Genomic DNA, 14689 nt, shown 5'->3' with positions numbered 1-14689 from the left:
TAAACCTTGAATTTCAACTGAAAGGGAATTGTTTTTTAAAATAGGGCTTTATTGAAATTGGAATCTAATTTAGGTGGGGGCAGAAATGTTTCTCTTGACCCTTTCCTTTCCATGGCTAATTGTCACTAGCCATTTAGATGATAACACTAAGATGATATTGCTTTATCCCAACACTAATACAGATCCTCTCATTAAAATAGACTCATTAAAATAGAAAATACTCCACAGTGACACCAGTGAAGAATCATTGCCTCCTCAGAATAGCATAAAAGCTCAGTGTTGCCTAAAAGAAGCTCTGGGCTCTACTCTGGGCCTCATGTTCACTTCCCCACCAAAAATAATAGCTAATTCCCTGGCCTTATTCTGGGCCTTATTTTCTAGGTGGTACAGCCTCAGTGAAAAAATTTAGCAATCTACATAGGGCTAGACCTTTCTGACTTTTTATTCATTTGCAGGTAGCAAGGACAAAGGACCTGACAGTCTAATATTTTGTCGCTGCAGCTACCATTTTTCTTTTAATTCTTCTACTTGACTAGTGATGAAAAAGACTAAATTCTGTTTCTGCTTGGATGCTGTCACAGACAGGAGGCCTAGACCAGAATTGTTATGATCTTACTGGGTCTTATTGCTGCATTTTCTCACTGTTGGACTAAACATACATTGTCATTAAATGTCAGTCACAAATGGTCAAAGTTCAGTGCAGGTCTTAGAGGGAAAGGGGCCTGGAAGACCACTTGGCTTCCTTTTGCTCCAAGTCTGCCTCCAATCTATGATATAGTTGGCAATCTGGTTTAGCTCACTTAAGTGTCATGTCTGGGCCCCACACTTGGGTTGGGGTCAAAGCCTTGCAGACATCATGTGGCTATTGTATAATCTTACTTCTTATGAATATATTTCTCTCAGATACATCACAGGATATTAATGAACAGTTCAGGACAAGATTCATGAATTCAGGAAACTTCCCACCTATGTTTTCCTTAATTCTCTTACTTAATATTAGGGAAGAAGAATAAATGAAAAGTGTTTTGTAGTAGGAAAAGCATTGTATAGGATTCAGAAGTCCTTGGTTTTGATGCCTGTCTCTTCCCCCAGTTAGTTTTAGCTTCTGATAAACCAGTAAACCTCTCTGGGTTGCAGTTTTTTCCTGTGTAAAAAAAAAGACAATTGAGCTATATCAGCATTTTCTAACATGTACTTCAGCAAAAAATGATTGACTTGTCAAGTAAATATGGGTTGGATTTCATATATGGTAGCAACCTGCATTCTTGTATTTCAGCACAAACAAGGCTTATTATTGAAACTTATTGAATCCAAAGTTTCCCCAACTTACTGGACTTTTACATAGTATCTATAAATATATAGGCACATCATCTATCTATCTATCTATATCTATATCTATTTCTTTATCTTTCTATATATGTGTGTATCCAGAAATAAAGATTCATATATGCATATAGATATTAGTTGGAGATAAATATGGATATCCACACTAAGAAAAATATTTTAGACTATCTAAAAATTCTATAATTCTAGTTGGGAGAATCAGATTAACAATTCTACTGTTGATATTGTTGGAACTCAAATGTGAAGTTTTCAAATCTTCAACTTCAAGTGACATAAAACAGAGCTTAAAGAGTAAAAGCTGAGCCATCTGCAGGGGTCTTAAATTTGGGACCTTTGACTTTAAATACCTACCTTATCAACAGAAAACAACTGTGAGCTACCTTACAGCCCTGTGAAAGCTGACTTCACATAGATATCTATCTATGGTGATTCTCCTTTAGCAACTGCTCCATCTGGCTATGAAACCAAGCCACCTTGAGTATACTGCGCTGAACTTGAGAGTTATGACTCAGCCACACTCAAAGAACAAAGACTAACATGATGGCAAAATCAAACAAAAGCCAATTATTCCCATTAGAGTAATTGAAATTATCTGCACTTTATTAGGATATCAACATTAGTGCATTGAGGCAGAAATCTCAATGTAATGCAAGACTGCTATGTAGCATTTGGAGAAGTTTGTCTATGCATTGTGTTTCTTCCAAAGGTTAAATAAAATTGCTGTGTGATATGAGAAGAGGAAGAAAATTATTTCTGAGGTTTTATTTAATCCCACTGTAATATTATTCTCTGTGTGCCTAAGCAGAACTTGCCACAGAGTGAAAATATTTAAAAGAAAGATGAAAATTACATGAAAATTTAGGTTCTTGTACAGCTCTAAATAGTTAGAAACCAATGAATCCACTTTGTAGAAAAAAAGACTTTCTGAAGATAAAATTCAATGACCACTCTTAACACATTAACAGAAACAACCGGTATACAGGATGTAGTTCACAACGATGTCATTTTAGCTATCAGGTCTTAGCTCCTGGAGTTAGAAAGATTAAAAGCACAGTAGGCTTAAGTATTTCCATCACCGTCCAAGATTGCACACAATGTGAGAAGTGAATATTCGTAAATAACTCGCAATCCAAAAGATGATATCTTATCTGGAAGGAATATTAGCAAGTACCTCAGAACTCCATTCTTGCACTTGAGAAGAAAGGAAAGCTAGAATTGACATCAAATGATTGAGGTTTAAATTATTCAAAGTGTGTTATTTCAACAGAAAATGTATTTCATGAAAAGAAATGTTCGTGAATACACACACACACACACACACACACACACAGGTACATATTCAAACTGTTAAAGCAAAGTTAATCAACCTTTTTTTTCCTCTCCCATCTTCAAATAATAAAATTGATTTGGGCAGTAAAATTTTTATGAGATGAATATCATTTTTATTGGTTGCAACAGTGCTGTCCTGTGCATAGGGGTTCCCAATGGAGTCAAATAAGCAAAGAGTCTCCTTGGGAAATGTAAATGACACACTTATGCAAATTAAGTGTTCAAAGCACATTTTTAAAGGCACCCATTAACTCAGTTTTAGCCTCAAAGCTTACACATTGTATATCATAATCAACAACCCAGCTCCACCCCCGTACCTTCTAACTAATCAGGCGCACACACGGATATTTCCCTTGCAAATCAGGGTACTCCTCCAGAGGATGGAGTCGCTAATGACATTAAGGCGTCATAGCCAACATGAACCTGACAACCTGGATTACCACCCACAGAAGGGATTCCTAACTTCCCATCTTGGAAATATATTTAACCCACAACATCAGCCTAAACTCAAATAGGTCTCCAGTAGAAAGATAACGGCACAATACCCCTTCCCCTCCCAACGTCTAATATCTGAGTGAACAGAAATGAACTGTCCAGGGCGAGGCCGCTCCATGACAAGCATGCATATTTTAAAACTTTTACTGTGGGTCTTAAGCCTTGTCAACTTCTACAGCGGCTGTATAGAGTTCTAAACCAGACCTGAGCAAAGGCATAGAGTGGGAGCGACCACTTTACCTTCCGAAAAATCAATCAGTCCCAGCAAATGAAGCAGCTTCAGAGATGCACATATAATCACAACAATACCCACTGTTTGCAGACCTTCCGACTCCCACTCGAGAGTCAACATTCTTCAAGCTGGCAGAGCATCCCAGCCTCCGGACCCCTTTGGAGCGGAGAGAGTTAATGAGAGAATCCGAACACTATCTGGCTGGGAACAAAGACGCGCGGAGGGCAAGAGTGAGCAGCCAGTGGCAGCTGGACGCAGCAGAGCAGCGGCCCCCCGGGGTGAGCACCGGCCGGGGCTGCAGGCCAGCCTCTCATGCTGATGCTGGCATTGGCCTGGTGGGGTCCCCCGGCCACAGCGCGCCGGCCTCGGGTCTCCGCGCTGCAGCCCGCGAGGACTGGGGCTTCAGAGCTGCGAGGGATGCATCTGTCGGAGAACGGGAGACTTCGCTGTGTCGGTGGCGAGCAGGGACACTCCCAGAAAACTTGCCCTGGAGAGCACGGGCGCGCCAGGCGCTGACGCCGCGCAGCCAGCGCGCAGGTTTGCTGCCGGGGAAGCTGGCGGATGTCCCTTTCTGCCCCAGCAGCGACCTCTCCTCGCAGAGCTTGCGCTGCCAGACAGCACAGCCCCTCTCAGGATGCTAGGGAAGAAACCCGTCTCGGCGGCTGGCGCCTATAGCCCCTTTCAGAAAGCCCCTGTGGGAGAAAAGTGCAGGAGCTAAAGATGCAGGATTCCGCGGCTTTGCGGAGCGGGAGCTTCCAAACCGCCTCCCACCTGCCGCTCCACCGGGGCTGTCCGGTCCCCGCTGGCACATGGAGAACATGATTAGGGACACTGACTGAATGCTTGTATTTACAAACACGGATGGCTGGAGGGTGGGGCAGAGCACATCCTGTAAGAACACCGATGTTCAGTAGCTGCCCCCTGGAGTGTGAGTACCACTATCCTTTCAACCTTGGCTTCAGCCTGTCCTAAAGCAAACTTTCACAAACTTCCCTGATAAGAACAGCACCTCGAGTGCTTGTTAGAAACACTCATGTGGAGAGTCCGATTCAGAGGATTCTGGAGTTTGTGTTCTTAAACAAGAAGCTTGGTGATTCTTACCATGAGGGAAGCATGGGTCATTCTGTCCCAAAGGATCCAGTGGGGTGCTCTATTCCAAGCAGCCTAGGCAGCTCTGTGGGTCATGGACTCTGGGCTGTGCCTGCACCACCCTGGCTTAATCTTTCTGCCAGTTAGCTCCACTCTGCTAAACCCAGCCCAATAGTGCTGGTGAAGAGAAGTAACTGGGACCAGTATGTACAGGAGTTTTTATCCCCTGGAACTCAACAATGAAATACAAAGCCTTATGAATAATATCTTAGATGCTACAGAGCATTTCCTGGTTCTGCTACTTCATTGCTGTGTGATTTTCTGCAAAACACTCAACCTCTCTGAAAACAGTTCATAGTCTGTGAAGTAGAATTATAGTACTTTATTGAAAGTTCTCCATTTCCAGGATATTAGGACAATTAAGTATGGTTGTAATAATAAACATTTACTGATCACTTACTACATGTTTATCAATAGTATAGTGGCTTATAACAATTAACTCATCCCACAATTCTGTGTGGTAGGTATTCTGGTTCTCTTCATTTTATAAGTGAGGAAACTGAAACATAAGAGTTTAACTTACTTGTCAAAGCTGTGGTGGGCACAGTGCTTGGTAGGCAATAGGCATTCATTCATTCTCTTATTCATTAACATCAATTAAGCTGCTACTATAAGCTGTGAATGGTACATGAATGAATGATAAAATGGCAAATAATGTCTAACCTATCCTTTGGGGTTGTACAGTTTAAAAAGGAAGAAAGGCGTGCATTCAAATAAATGCATAGCACTTGAAGAGATGTCTCTATGGGGTACAGTGGGAAACCAAGAAGGAAAAGTCAGATCTACCTGAGGAAAGAGAGGGTGGTAACAGGAAAGAAACTTTTAGAAGGGTTTATCATTAATAAAAGCAGTTCTCATCATTAATAAAAGTCATATATCATACACAGACTTTGGGGTAGAAAGATGGGGGTTAAATCCTGGTTCTATCATTTGTGTGTTCTGTGACCTTGGGGAATCCACTTCATCTCTGAGCTTCAGTCTTCTAAGTTCAAGATGGAAATGCGACTGCCTCTGTCTCATGGTCGGTGTGAGTTAACTGAGACTGTGAAGAGGGGAGCCCAGGCCCTGCTCAGCATTGGTAGCTGTGGGGTTATGACAGAGAGGCCAACTGTTCAGAGGCTCTGCTAAGACCTAGATGGATGAAGTGACTGCTCTTCCCTGGCCCTTTCCGCCTCCCTGCTCCTAGGTCTAGTTTCATTCTTCTCTCCATGAAGATTTCTTGATCACTCCAGCCTACAGGGCTGGTTTTCTTCTCTGAGCATCAGAAATACACTTGGGCCACCAAGTTGGCTCTTACAATAGTGCTTTTCATTTTGGATAATATGTCTGCAGGAGCGATCCTTTAATCTATCTACTAGCCACCTGCCCACCTAAACGTCTTGTTTTCAGTTGTGTCAGCAAGGCAGTGAGGGGGAAGCAGTTCTCACTAGTTGATGGAGAACAAAAGTTTTAAGCAACCATTCTCTGAAATTCCTGCTAACATTTGACAATAGAACATCAAAAGTTTCCTAAAAAGGTTACAGAAATTAATTAGGTCAAGTTAACTGTAACTGTCTCTTTGAAACCTTCATAATTTCCTACTATAGTTGAAAAAAAACTAAGATGTAGAGAGGTGACATGATTTGACCAACGTCACACTTCCAGAAAGCTACCGATCCAGAATTTAAACATTGCTTTATCTGGCTCCCAAATTCATTCTCCCTTTATACTCCTCAGCAGACTTCAGCAACTATTTGTCAATTCGTCTCTTGATTTATAGAGTTAGGCAAAATATTTTAAAATTGTCACATTTCATTTTCCAGTGAAGAAATCTCTGCTATCCTTGAAATTCACAGAAAGATGAATGGATACGATTTTATTGATTTCAAGCAGAACTTCCCTGGAGGACGACGGCGTTCCCAGTCTAGGCCACCAGCTGAGACTTGGTGGCCCAGGTCTTCCTGTCCACATTGGCTACCTTGGCCATTTGGTGGTCTGAGCTCTGCCTGTTAGCTCAAGATACACCAAGAATGCCAGGGGCTTTTCCGCATAGACCCCCACAGCAGGAGTTTGTGAGGTGACAGTGACATCAGTGAGCTTCACGCTTCATCTGAGAAGTCTAGGGAATTCAGGGACATTGGGGGAAAAGTGTTCGGCAGGGGCATCTTGAGGAAGGAGAGTTGGCTACAAATTGTTTAAAATAGTAACTCGTGATGATGGCTCTATCATTTATTGTTTATCCCCAACCTAATTTGTTACAATAAAATATGCCCCGACTTTCTCTACTCATTCCCAGGCTCACCCCTTTCCTTATGTTTACTAGGATATCCAGCAAAGGTCTGTCTTCCATACCAAAGGAAAGGAATTTCAGAGGAATAAACTAACATTTCCTGCTGACTTACTCTAAGCCAGGCACCACACTATGTCCTTGACATGTATACATTAATTTAACTTCATCCCAAACCAGTGAGTTGGGCATTATTATCTCTACCTCAAAACAGAAAAATTAAAAGCGAGCGTTATTGAAATTAAATAACTTTCACAAAGTAATCTTCAATAAGGGGCACAACTATGATTTATATCTGATTACTCCCCAAATAATAGTTGCTAAAATTTATGGAAAACACCTGAGTGTTAAGCACTATTCTAAAGTCTTTACATATATTAACTAATTCAATTCCTTCACAATTCCCTGAGTTTTATATTATTACTCCAGTTTTCAAAAGAAAGCTCAGGCTTTAAAAGGTTAAGCAATTTGCCTGAGGCCTTTCATCTAGGTCTTGGCTGAGTTGGGGTTTAAACTTGGATATCCTGGGTCCCAGATTCTACACCCTTCATCACTCACCACCCCTCTCTCTGAGCCATGTTGAAAGGTTGTTTGTTAGAGTCTCTGACAAGGGGCTATGAAAGGGAAATATTGCCAGAAACTCTTAGGAAAGTAAAAACACACTCCCACGTGTCATTCTCTAGCCAGATGATCAGTCTCAGAAAGGGAGAGAGTCAGTGAGTTAGACTTTTCACTTTTCTTGCACTCATCCACTGTGAGCCTTTAAATAACCTCAAATGGGATGATTTGCTTAAAACCTGAAACTGATCATTTCCTACTCTTTCTTGTAACTTCAGTTTGAATTTCACCAGGTAATGTTCCTGGGTATGAAATGTTCCTTATACTATTGACATTGTATAAATACAAAAATAAATGTAGCTTTTTAGTTAGATACACTTACGTACGTATTGTCTCTCCAAAAATATGAATAGAATGACAATGCATGCAGGTATTACTTAAGTTACATTTAAATTTAAGATTATTAGTTTATATTTGTATAGACCTTTAGAGAGCAAATACTCCCATCATTTTATTTTATGAAGGCTTAAAAGTGAGGTGCAGAGAGCAGAATTGACTTGTTCAAGGTCGAAGGATTTGGGAAGTGGACAAAATTGGCTTGAATCCCCTAGCTCTTTATGATTTCTGAGATTTTTAGCTACGGGGGAAACAAGACATTACACTGAGAAGTTAAAAAATTAATCACTTATTAAAGAAAAATGTTCTACTCTTAAATCACCAAAATGATGAAAGCTATTCACCCGCTGGTGCCTTCTGTTCTACCTCCAACCCTCCTGTCCTCCCCAAAGTATATCACATCCCTCCACCTTAGGGTTTCTCAACTGCTTGGAAAGATGCCTGAATGGTCTCCAGACAAGCTTCTGCTCAACATAACAGGACTCAGGCTACTCCACTTAGCTGCAGGGCTCATTCTGAAAGGTTAGTAAGTGTGTCTGGAATGGATTTCTGTAAAATATGTATATGTGTGTCCATTAAACAATCAAGCATCCAACGTTCTGGTTTAAGTGCCTACTGAATCCACAAGACAGGATGGTGGGGGGGGGCGGTGGAGACTTTCCACCTTAAGAAGCATTCAGCAATACTGCACTAATGTATCTTGAAAATAGTTCTCATGTATTTTATGACCAAAGGTTGGACACTATGTCATCTTCATATAAACAAATTAACAGATATTTTTTAATGCATTTGGAAAAGTTAATAAGAATATAATCTCTCCCTATGATTTGTGACATTTTTAAATGGTCTGATTTTCTTTTTTCTGGACTTTCTGGCCTAAACTGAGTGGGTTCCTGCAGTCACCAATTTAAGACAGCATACATCTTTGGCTCTCATGACACAGAACTTTTCTTGTGTTCTCTCTGTGAAAGCGTTTGCTGCATACCACTACAAGGGGCTGGCTTTAGGGCAGTGACTTCCAAGCATAGTAATGATGGTTATCCTTTGCTTTATCATATTTCAATTAGGATTGCAATATTATTGGACATCTACCATGTGAAAGATAATGTGCTTTACATAAACTATCTCACTGAATAATTACAACATCCCAATAGGAGAGGTGATATTGTGAATCCCGTTTTACAGGTGAGGATACTGAAATGCAAAAGCTTAAAGTAACTTGCCTAAGATTATGAAAGGAATCAGAATATGCTACTGCAAAATATGCCACTTTGGCTTAAGGATTACGTTGAGCTGAAGGCAACTGAGATACAGCACAAATAAGAAGATTGCTTAGTCCTCCTCTCTTATCTGCCTAAAAGCAGAGCATAAATTTCCCTTCATGAAGCTACGCCTCTCCTGTTCCAGGAATCAGAGAGCAACTCTTACCACCAGAGATGGAGAGCTGGCGACAAGATGAGCCAGCCTAAACAAACCGAAGCAACATAAGCCTTATCCTGTATTAGATTCCTCTATGTTTCCTAGACACCTCCTCACAAGAAACCCAAACTTCCTCTCTTTTGTTAAAATGATATGTTAACCCTGGTGTCTCACTTCCTTGAGTTTCACGTCTTTTCTGTGAACTTCATGCACATAAATATTATTAAAAGTGTTATGCCTTTTCTCCTGTTACTCTGTCTTTTGACAACCTAATTTGCAGGCCTTTAAGTACTAAACTTAAGAGGATAGAGGGAATCCTTTCTGAGAATTACCGGCTAGAAGTCAATGGAGTTGGGATTTAACATCAGGAATTATCACTCAAGAGCCAGTGTTCTTACATCCATGGAGAAGTACACATAAAGATCACTATTTCTGCTTTGTTTTGTTTTTATTGTGGCTCCACTGAACAAAGAGAAATGAGATTTAAACAACAAATGGCTTCCAGGAAGGTGGCATACGGTATGGCCTTAACCTCATACTGAAATGTAAATATTCAGTATCAAGTTCTTTCCTGGAAGCAAGATAGAGCAAAGAAAAGAGAAATGAGATAAGGGAAGGGGCACAGGAGAAAAGGGAGGCAGGAGAAGAGTTGAAGGGAGAAGGAAGAGAAAGAAAAAAGGAGGAGGGAGAAATGAGAAGGGCAGAGACAGGCAATCCTCTATGCCAGCCACTTCAAGAGCCAAGAATACAAAGCTGAATGCAGCCTGCTTTCTGCTTTTGAGATCATCTGAGAATTCTGGGAGGTGAGAGCTAAAATAGTAGAGAGACTATAGGAAAGGGATGAGCAAGGAGTTATTTCTCCTTAAATTAATGCTCCCTTCCTGAACCATCAGTCTCTGGGGCTCCTACAACTAGACAGGCAGAGTATCTCTTCAGCTCCACTTTCTTAGGCACAGCTTCAAATGACAATGAAAATAGAGCGGGTGATTTTTAAAAGCATGACAAACGGTGTCTCCAAATTAGCCGTAGCTGAGCCATGGGCCCTGCCTTCCGAGTCTGTTCCTGAACCCTGTGATGCTTTCCTGCTCACTTGGGGCAAGGTCCTGGTGCCATTGGTTTGTCACTTTACCTTCTCAGTTCCTAGGTACAAGAGCTCCGTACACTGACTCAGGTGTTCTCAGAGCTGAAATGGCACACTTCCTGTCCCAGAGTAGCACTTCAGGGAAAAGAGCCCAACAGGTTAGCCTTAAATGCATCCCGAACCTCCAGAGACACTGCACATTATCTTGGTCATGTTGTGTTATGTAAAGAGTCGTAGGGGCTATACGGGAAGAATATTTGTAAAGTTCTCAAGATCCTTCTCTGAAAACACTTCCAAAATCCCCCTTGTTTGTTTATTTATTCATTCTCTCTCTGTCTTTCTCTCATGCAGTGTGCTTGCTTACACACACACAGACACACACACACACACACACAGAGTTGTCATTGGGATTATTTCCCTCATCTGCAGTCAGTACAGTGAGGTCCTGGTGAACAGAGAAGTCTCCTTTGCCCTGAGCCTCATGTGTGAACATTTCTGATGGATGATGATGAACAAAGCACATGGTAAATGTGGGGCCATAGGAGATATTCATTCTCTAAGCTAGTTTTCTGAAGTGATTAGCCCAGGCCTGATAGCCAGGGTTTGGAGCTAGGTCTTTGGACCATCAGTCCAGGGCTCTTTCCACTATAACAGGGAGTTAAGACATCTATATAATAGCTAAGATACAAGATACCACACATTATAGAAGAGAGAGATTTCTTCCAGGGAGAAGATGAGAAAAATCCACAAGAACAAGAAGATGTAAAATGTCCATGAAGGCCAGTCCTGATATTACATACATCCAGGTACTGCTCTGAGTGCTAGCTGTTGCTAATGTCCCAATTCAGACACGCCTATAACTAGTTCCCATGATCCATCACAAGCTAGCAGCCAATGAAGTGGGGGTCAACCACTGAGTGAATATCTTTGGCAAAAGGGATGTGTATTATTTTTAAAAAGGTGGGGGGGTCGGACAAAGGAAAAAAGCTTTCTCTCTACCTCAGCTCCAAAAACAGACCTGAAGAGCTGGAAAGAAAGTCATTTCTCTTTGGAGAATTTCATGTTTTCCAGAATGTAGCATCAATCATCAATCAGTGTTGTAGCTTGTCTCTGTGGAGATTGCTTATTTTCTATCATTATATTTATGTTATTATAATGCTGAAATGAGAATCAGTTTGTATTAGTTTCCTATTGCTGCTGTAACAAATAATCACAGTGTTGGTGGCTTAAAATAACACAAATTTGTTATCTTACAGCTTTGGAGGTCAGATGTCTGGAATGGGTCCCACTGGGCTAAAATTAAGGTGTCATCAGGACTGCATTCCTTTAAAAGGCTCTAGGAAAGGATCTGTTTCCTGCCTTTTCCTGGTCTAGAGTCTGTGCACAGTCCTTGGTTAGTAGCCACCCCCATCTTCAATGCCAGTGATGTCCATTTGAGTCCCTCTCAGGCAGCATCATTCCAAACCTAAGTCTTCTGCCTCTCTTTTTCACTTATCTTTGCATGTTGAGCCTACCTGGATAATCCAGGATAATCTTCTTGTTTTTAGGTCAGCTGATTAGCAACCATAATTCCATCTGCAACTTTAATGATCCTTTCCATGTAACCTAGCATATCCATGGGCTCTGGGGATTAGGACACAGAAGTCATGTTGGTGTGCATTATTCTGCCTACGCCACAGATACATAAATTACTTTTAATAGGAAGCATTTAAGTAAGAAAAGAAAAGCTAAGCCTAAACTGAAGCCCATAAAAATAGACTCTACTAATTCGTGCCTCATATCGAAATTACTGAGTATCATAATTCTTCCAAGTGGTAAAGATACCTCCAGACAAATGCTGGGCATAGAAGCCATAGGGCATAAATCTGCAAAAAAGTAAAAAGCTAACCTTTTCAAACAATATTGCTTCTCTCTCACTTGCCAACTTTACATTTCCCTGTATGGCCCCGGAAGATGACTGGTTAGCCAGAGACGGGTAAGATTCCTCAAGGGTGGAACAACCTAAGACAGGCACAGTCGCAGGGGGGCCATCAGGTGAGAAATTGGGGATAAACAGAGGTGAGGCTAAGAACCTCACCCCCTCCCTGTTTTGAGAGAAATCTTCTGCATCTGTGGATGTTTTCTTGCCCTTGTCTAGCTCGGATTAATACTTAGTCTATAGGCACACACCTGATCATCTACATTTGCCCTCTTACAGCACTAAACTATGTTTTCTACCTTTATCGTGCATCTACCTACCACTTCAGCATTTTATTAAAAATAGTAATAATAATAATAACAATAATAATAATAATAATAATAATGGAGAAATGTGGGATTCACATATAAATCAAGTATAAAAATCAAAAGAATAATCATAATTGACCTGATTGTTTATAGTTCATGATGCATGATCAAAACCGAAAGTTTCTGTGATGACTGCCCTTGCACTGTTCACCATATAAGAACTTATTCAGTATGTAAGAATTTGTTCACCATGTAAAAATTTGTTCATTATGCAGAAGATTGCAGACTATTGAGAATTAGGCTTGGGGTTAATTAATGATTGTGCATTGAGTTCCCTATACAGAATTTTATTGTTGTTAACAACCATATGATCAATAAATATGACAGATGCCCTCTCAAAAAAAAAATAGACTCTACTTTACCAAAAGCAAGACATTTGAGATTTTTGTGTGCATGTGTGTTTAATGTACAGAAAAAAAAAAAACTTGTCTTTGAGAAGGAAAGAGCAGCTTTAATTAACATTCCTTTCTCTGAACTTCCAATTTTCACTAAGGAAGGAGACTAATGTACACTAAGAGAGTACATTTCATTTCAACACATCAGAAAGGAACACTAAACATTTCAGACGATGTAATGATCAGATAGAAGGAGACTCTCCTTTCCTTTTAGTGGTCAGAAGCAATTAGATGCAGGGTGGGTGGTTCCTGTGAGGCCAGGACTAAACCAGGAGTTACAGGAGACAGAAGTCAGACCTGGGATGATGTCCCTCTTGTAGAATTTCCAGGAGGATCACAAAAGCTAATGAAGGGCCAAGAGATTCCATTTCAATGATCAGCATTCACTCTAATTAACTGGCTCAGTCATCCTAGGATGGACACAGACAGAAATGAACCAAGATCTTCAGCTACCGAAGTTTTCATTTTACTTGAAGTTGTCAATCCTCCGGACATGAGCAAGTCACAGACCATGGCTTTCAGAAAGATTGTTCACTGTGTAACAAAACTCCAGTAAATGAAGGGCTTTCTCTTATAAAGAGTCATGGGGCAATTTTTTCTAAAAATACTGCATTTCAATGGGCTGGTGTCTTACACACTTGAGTTAAAAATCAACTCTGACACTTCCCAAACACTTTTTTTTTATCCAGAATTTGGTTGTGATTCTGTATTGGCACTTTTTTGGGCTTTGTCTCACTTACTCCTTTTATCAGTCCATGGTAAAAATGAGAAAATTGGGGTTATGAGGGTTCGCCTTATTCAAGGTCAAAAGCAGAAGCAAAACCGAGTTTTAAAACCAGGTGTTCTGGCTCGATATCCAGATTTGGTTTTTTTTTTCCTTCTCTAGTACTTATAGAGTACTTTTTCTGTGCCAGGTGCTGTGGTCCATGTCTTATGTTGGTGATTTATAAAATGGGGATAATAAAAATGCATACCTCAAAGTGTTGTCAGGAGCAATAAGTGGGTTAGCACATAGCACCGTCAAAGTATGTAGGGCATTATGGGGCACACAACAAGAGCTCTACTTTTAAGAGTAATTATTATTTCTTCACAAGCTATCTCTGAGGTATTTTGATTATTATACCCATTTGACAAATGAAGAAACTGCAATTCAGAATGGTTAACACATTTGATACAAAGCTGGTATGTGACTGTATTGCCTCTCAGGGCTCAGTTCTTTGAAACAGAGCCACACTTAATCCCTCAGCTAGTCCTGGGCTTCCACGCAAGGCAGAGCCTAAGCGAACAAAGCTGTGTAACTGTTTAATCTATCTGGAAAATCCTCAGACTTCAGACACCATAGCTCAGGGATCATTTCTTTGTTTGAGAATTTTGACCTTCATGTAATTTCCAACTCACTTTATTGGTGCATTTATTCATTCACTCTTCAAAAAAAAAATGCTCAACACCATGCAAAATACACAAGGGTCAGTGAGTAAGATACAAATATCATGAGGAAACTTATAGTCTAGAAGGGAAAGTAAGGAACGCACACAAATCACTAAGTCCAAGGAAGAAGATTAGTGTCCAGGTGCAATTGTTCAAAGTGTACTTGGAGTTCAGAGGAAGGAGAGGAGGCAGTGAAATAGAAGCATTGAGGTCCTAGGGAATCAGTTTGACCATTCACAGGAATGAGTTTCTTGAACCACAGGGTTCAATCATTTCTTCAATGAGTCAATCAACAACATTTATTGTCTACT

General features: G+C 40.6%; 1 protein-coding gene across 4 annotated transcripts in view; it reads right to left on the bottom strand.

Moving 5' to 3' along the window:
- KCNIP4 (potassium voltage-gated channel interacting protein 4) overlaps nucleotides 1–14689 on the bottom strand; it is a 1115920-nt gene that overhangs the window by 235351 nt on the left and 865880 nt on the right. The window contains exon 1 of one of the 4 annotated variants that reach the window (XM_017680966.3): nucleotides 3409–3646. The exons of the other annotated variants lie outside the window; for them this stretch is intronic. Within the exon in view, the coding sequence (XP_017536455.1) occupies nucleotides 3409–3520 (112 nt within the window). The 5' untranslated portion in view covers nucleotides 3521–3646. Of the gene's footprint in view, nucleotides 1–3408; nucleotides 3647–14689 lie in introns of those variants that run through there. 4 annotated transcript variants of the gene reach the window in all.

Source organism: Manis javanica, chromosome 5, assembly GCF_040802235.1.
Source record: "Manis javanica isolate MJ-LG chromosome 5, MJ_LKY, whole genome shotgun sequence".
Classification (NCBI taxonomy): Eukaryota; Metazoa; Chordata; class Mammalia; order Pholidota; family Manidae; genus Manis; species Manis javanica.
This window is presented reverse-complemented; position numbering and strand designations above follow the sequence as displayed.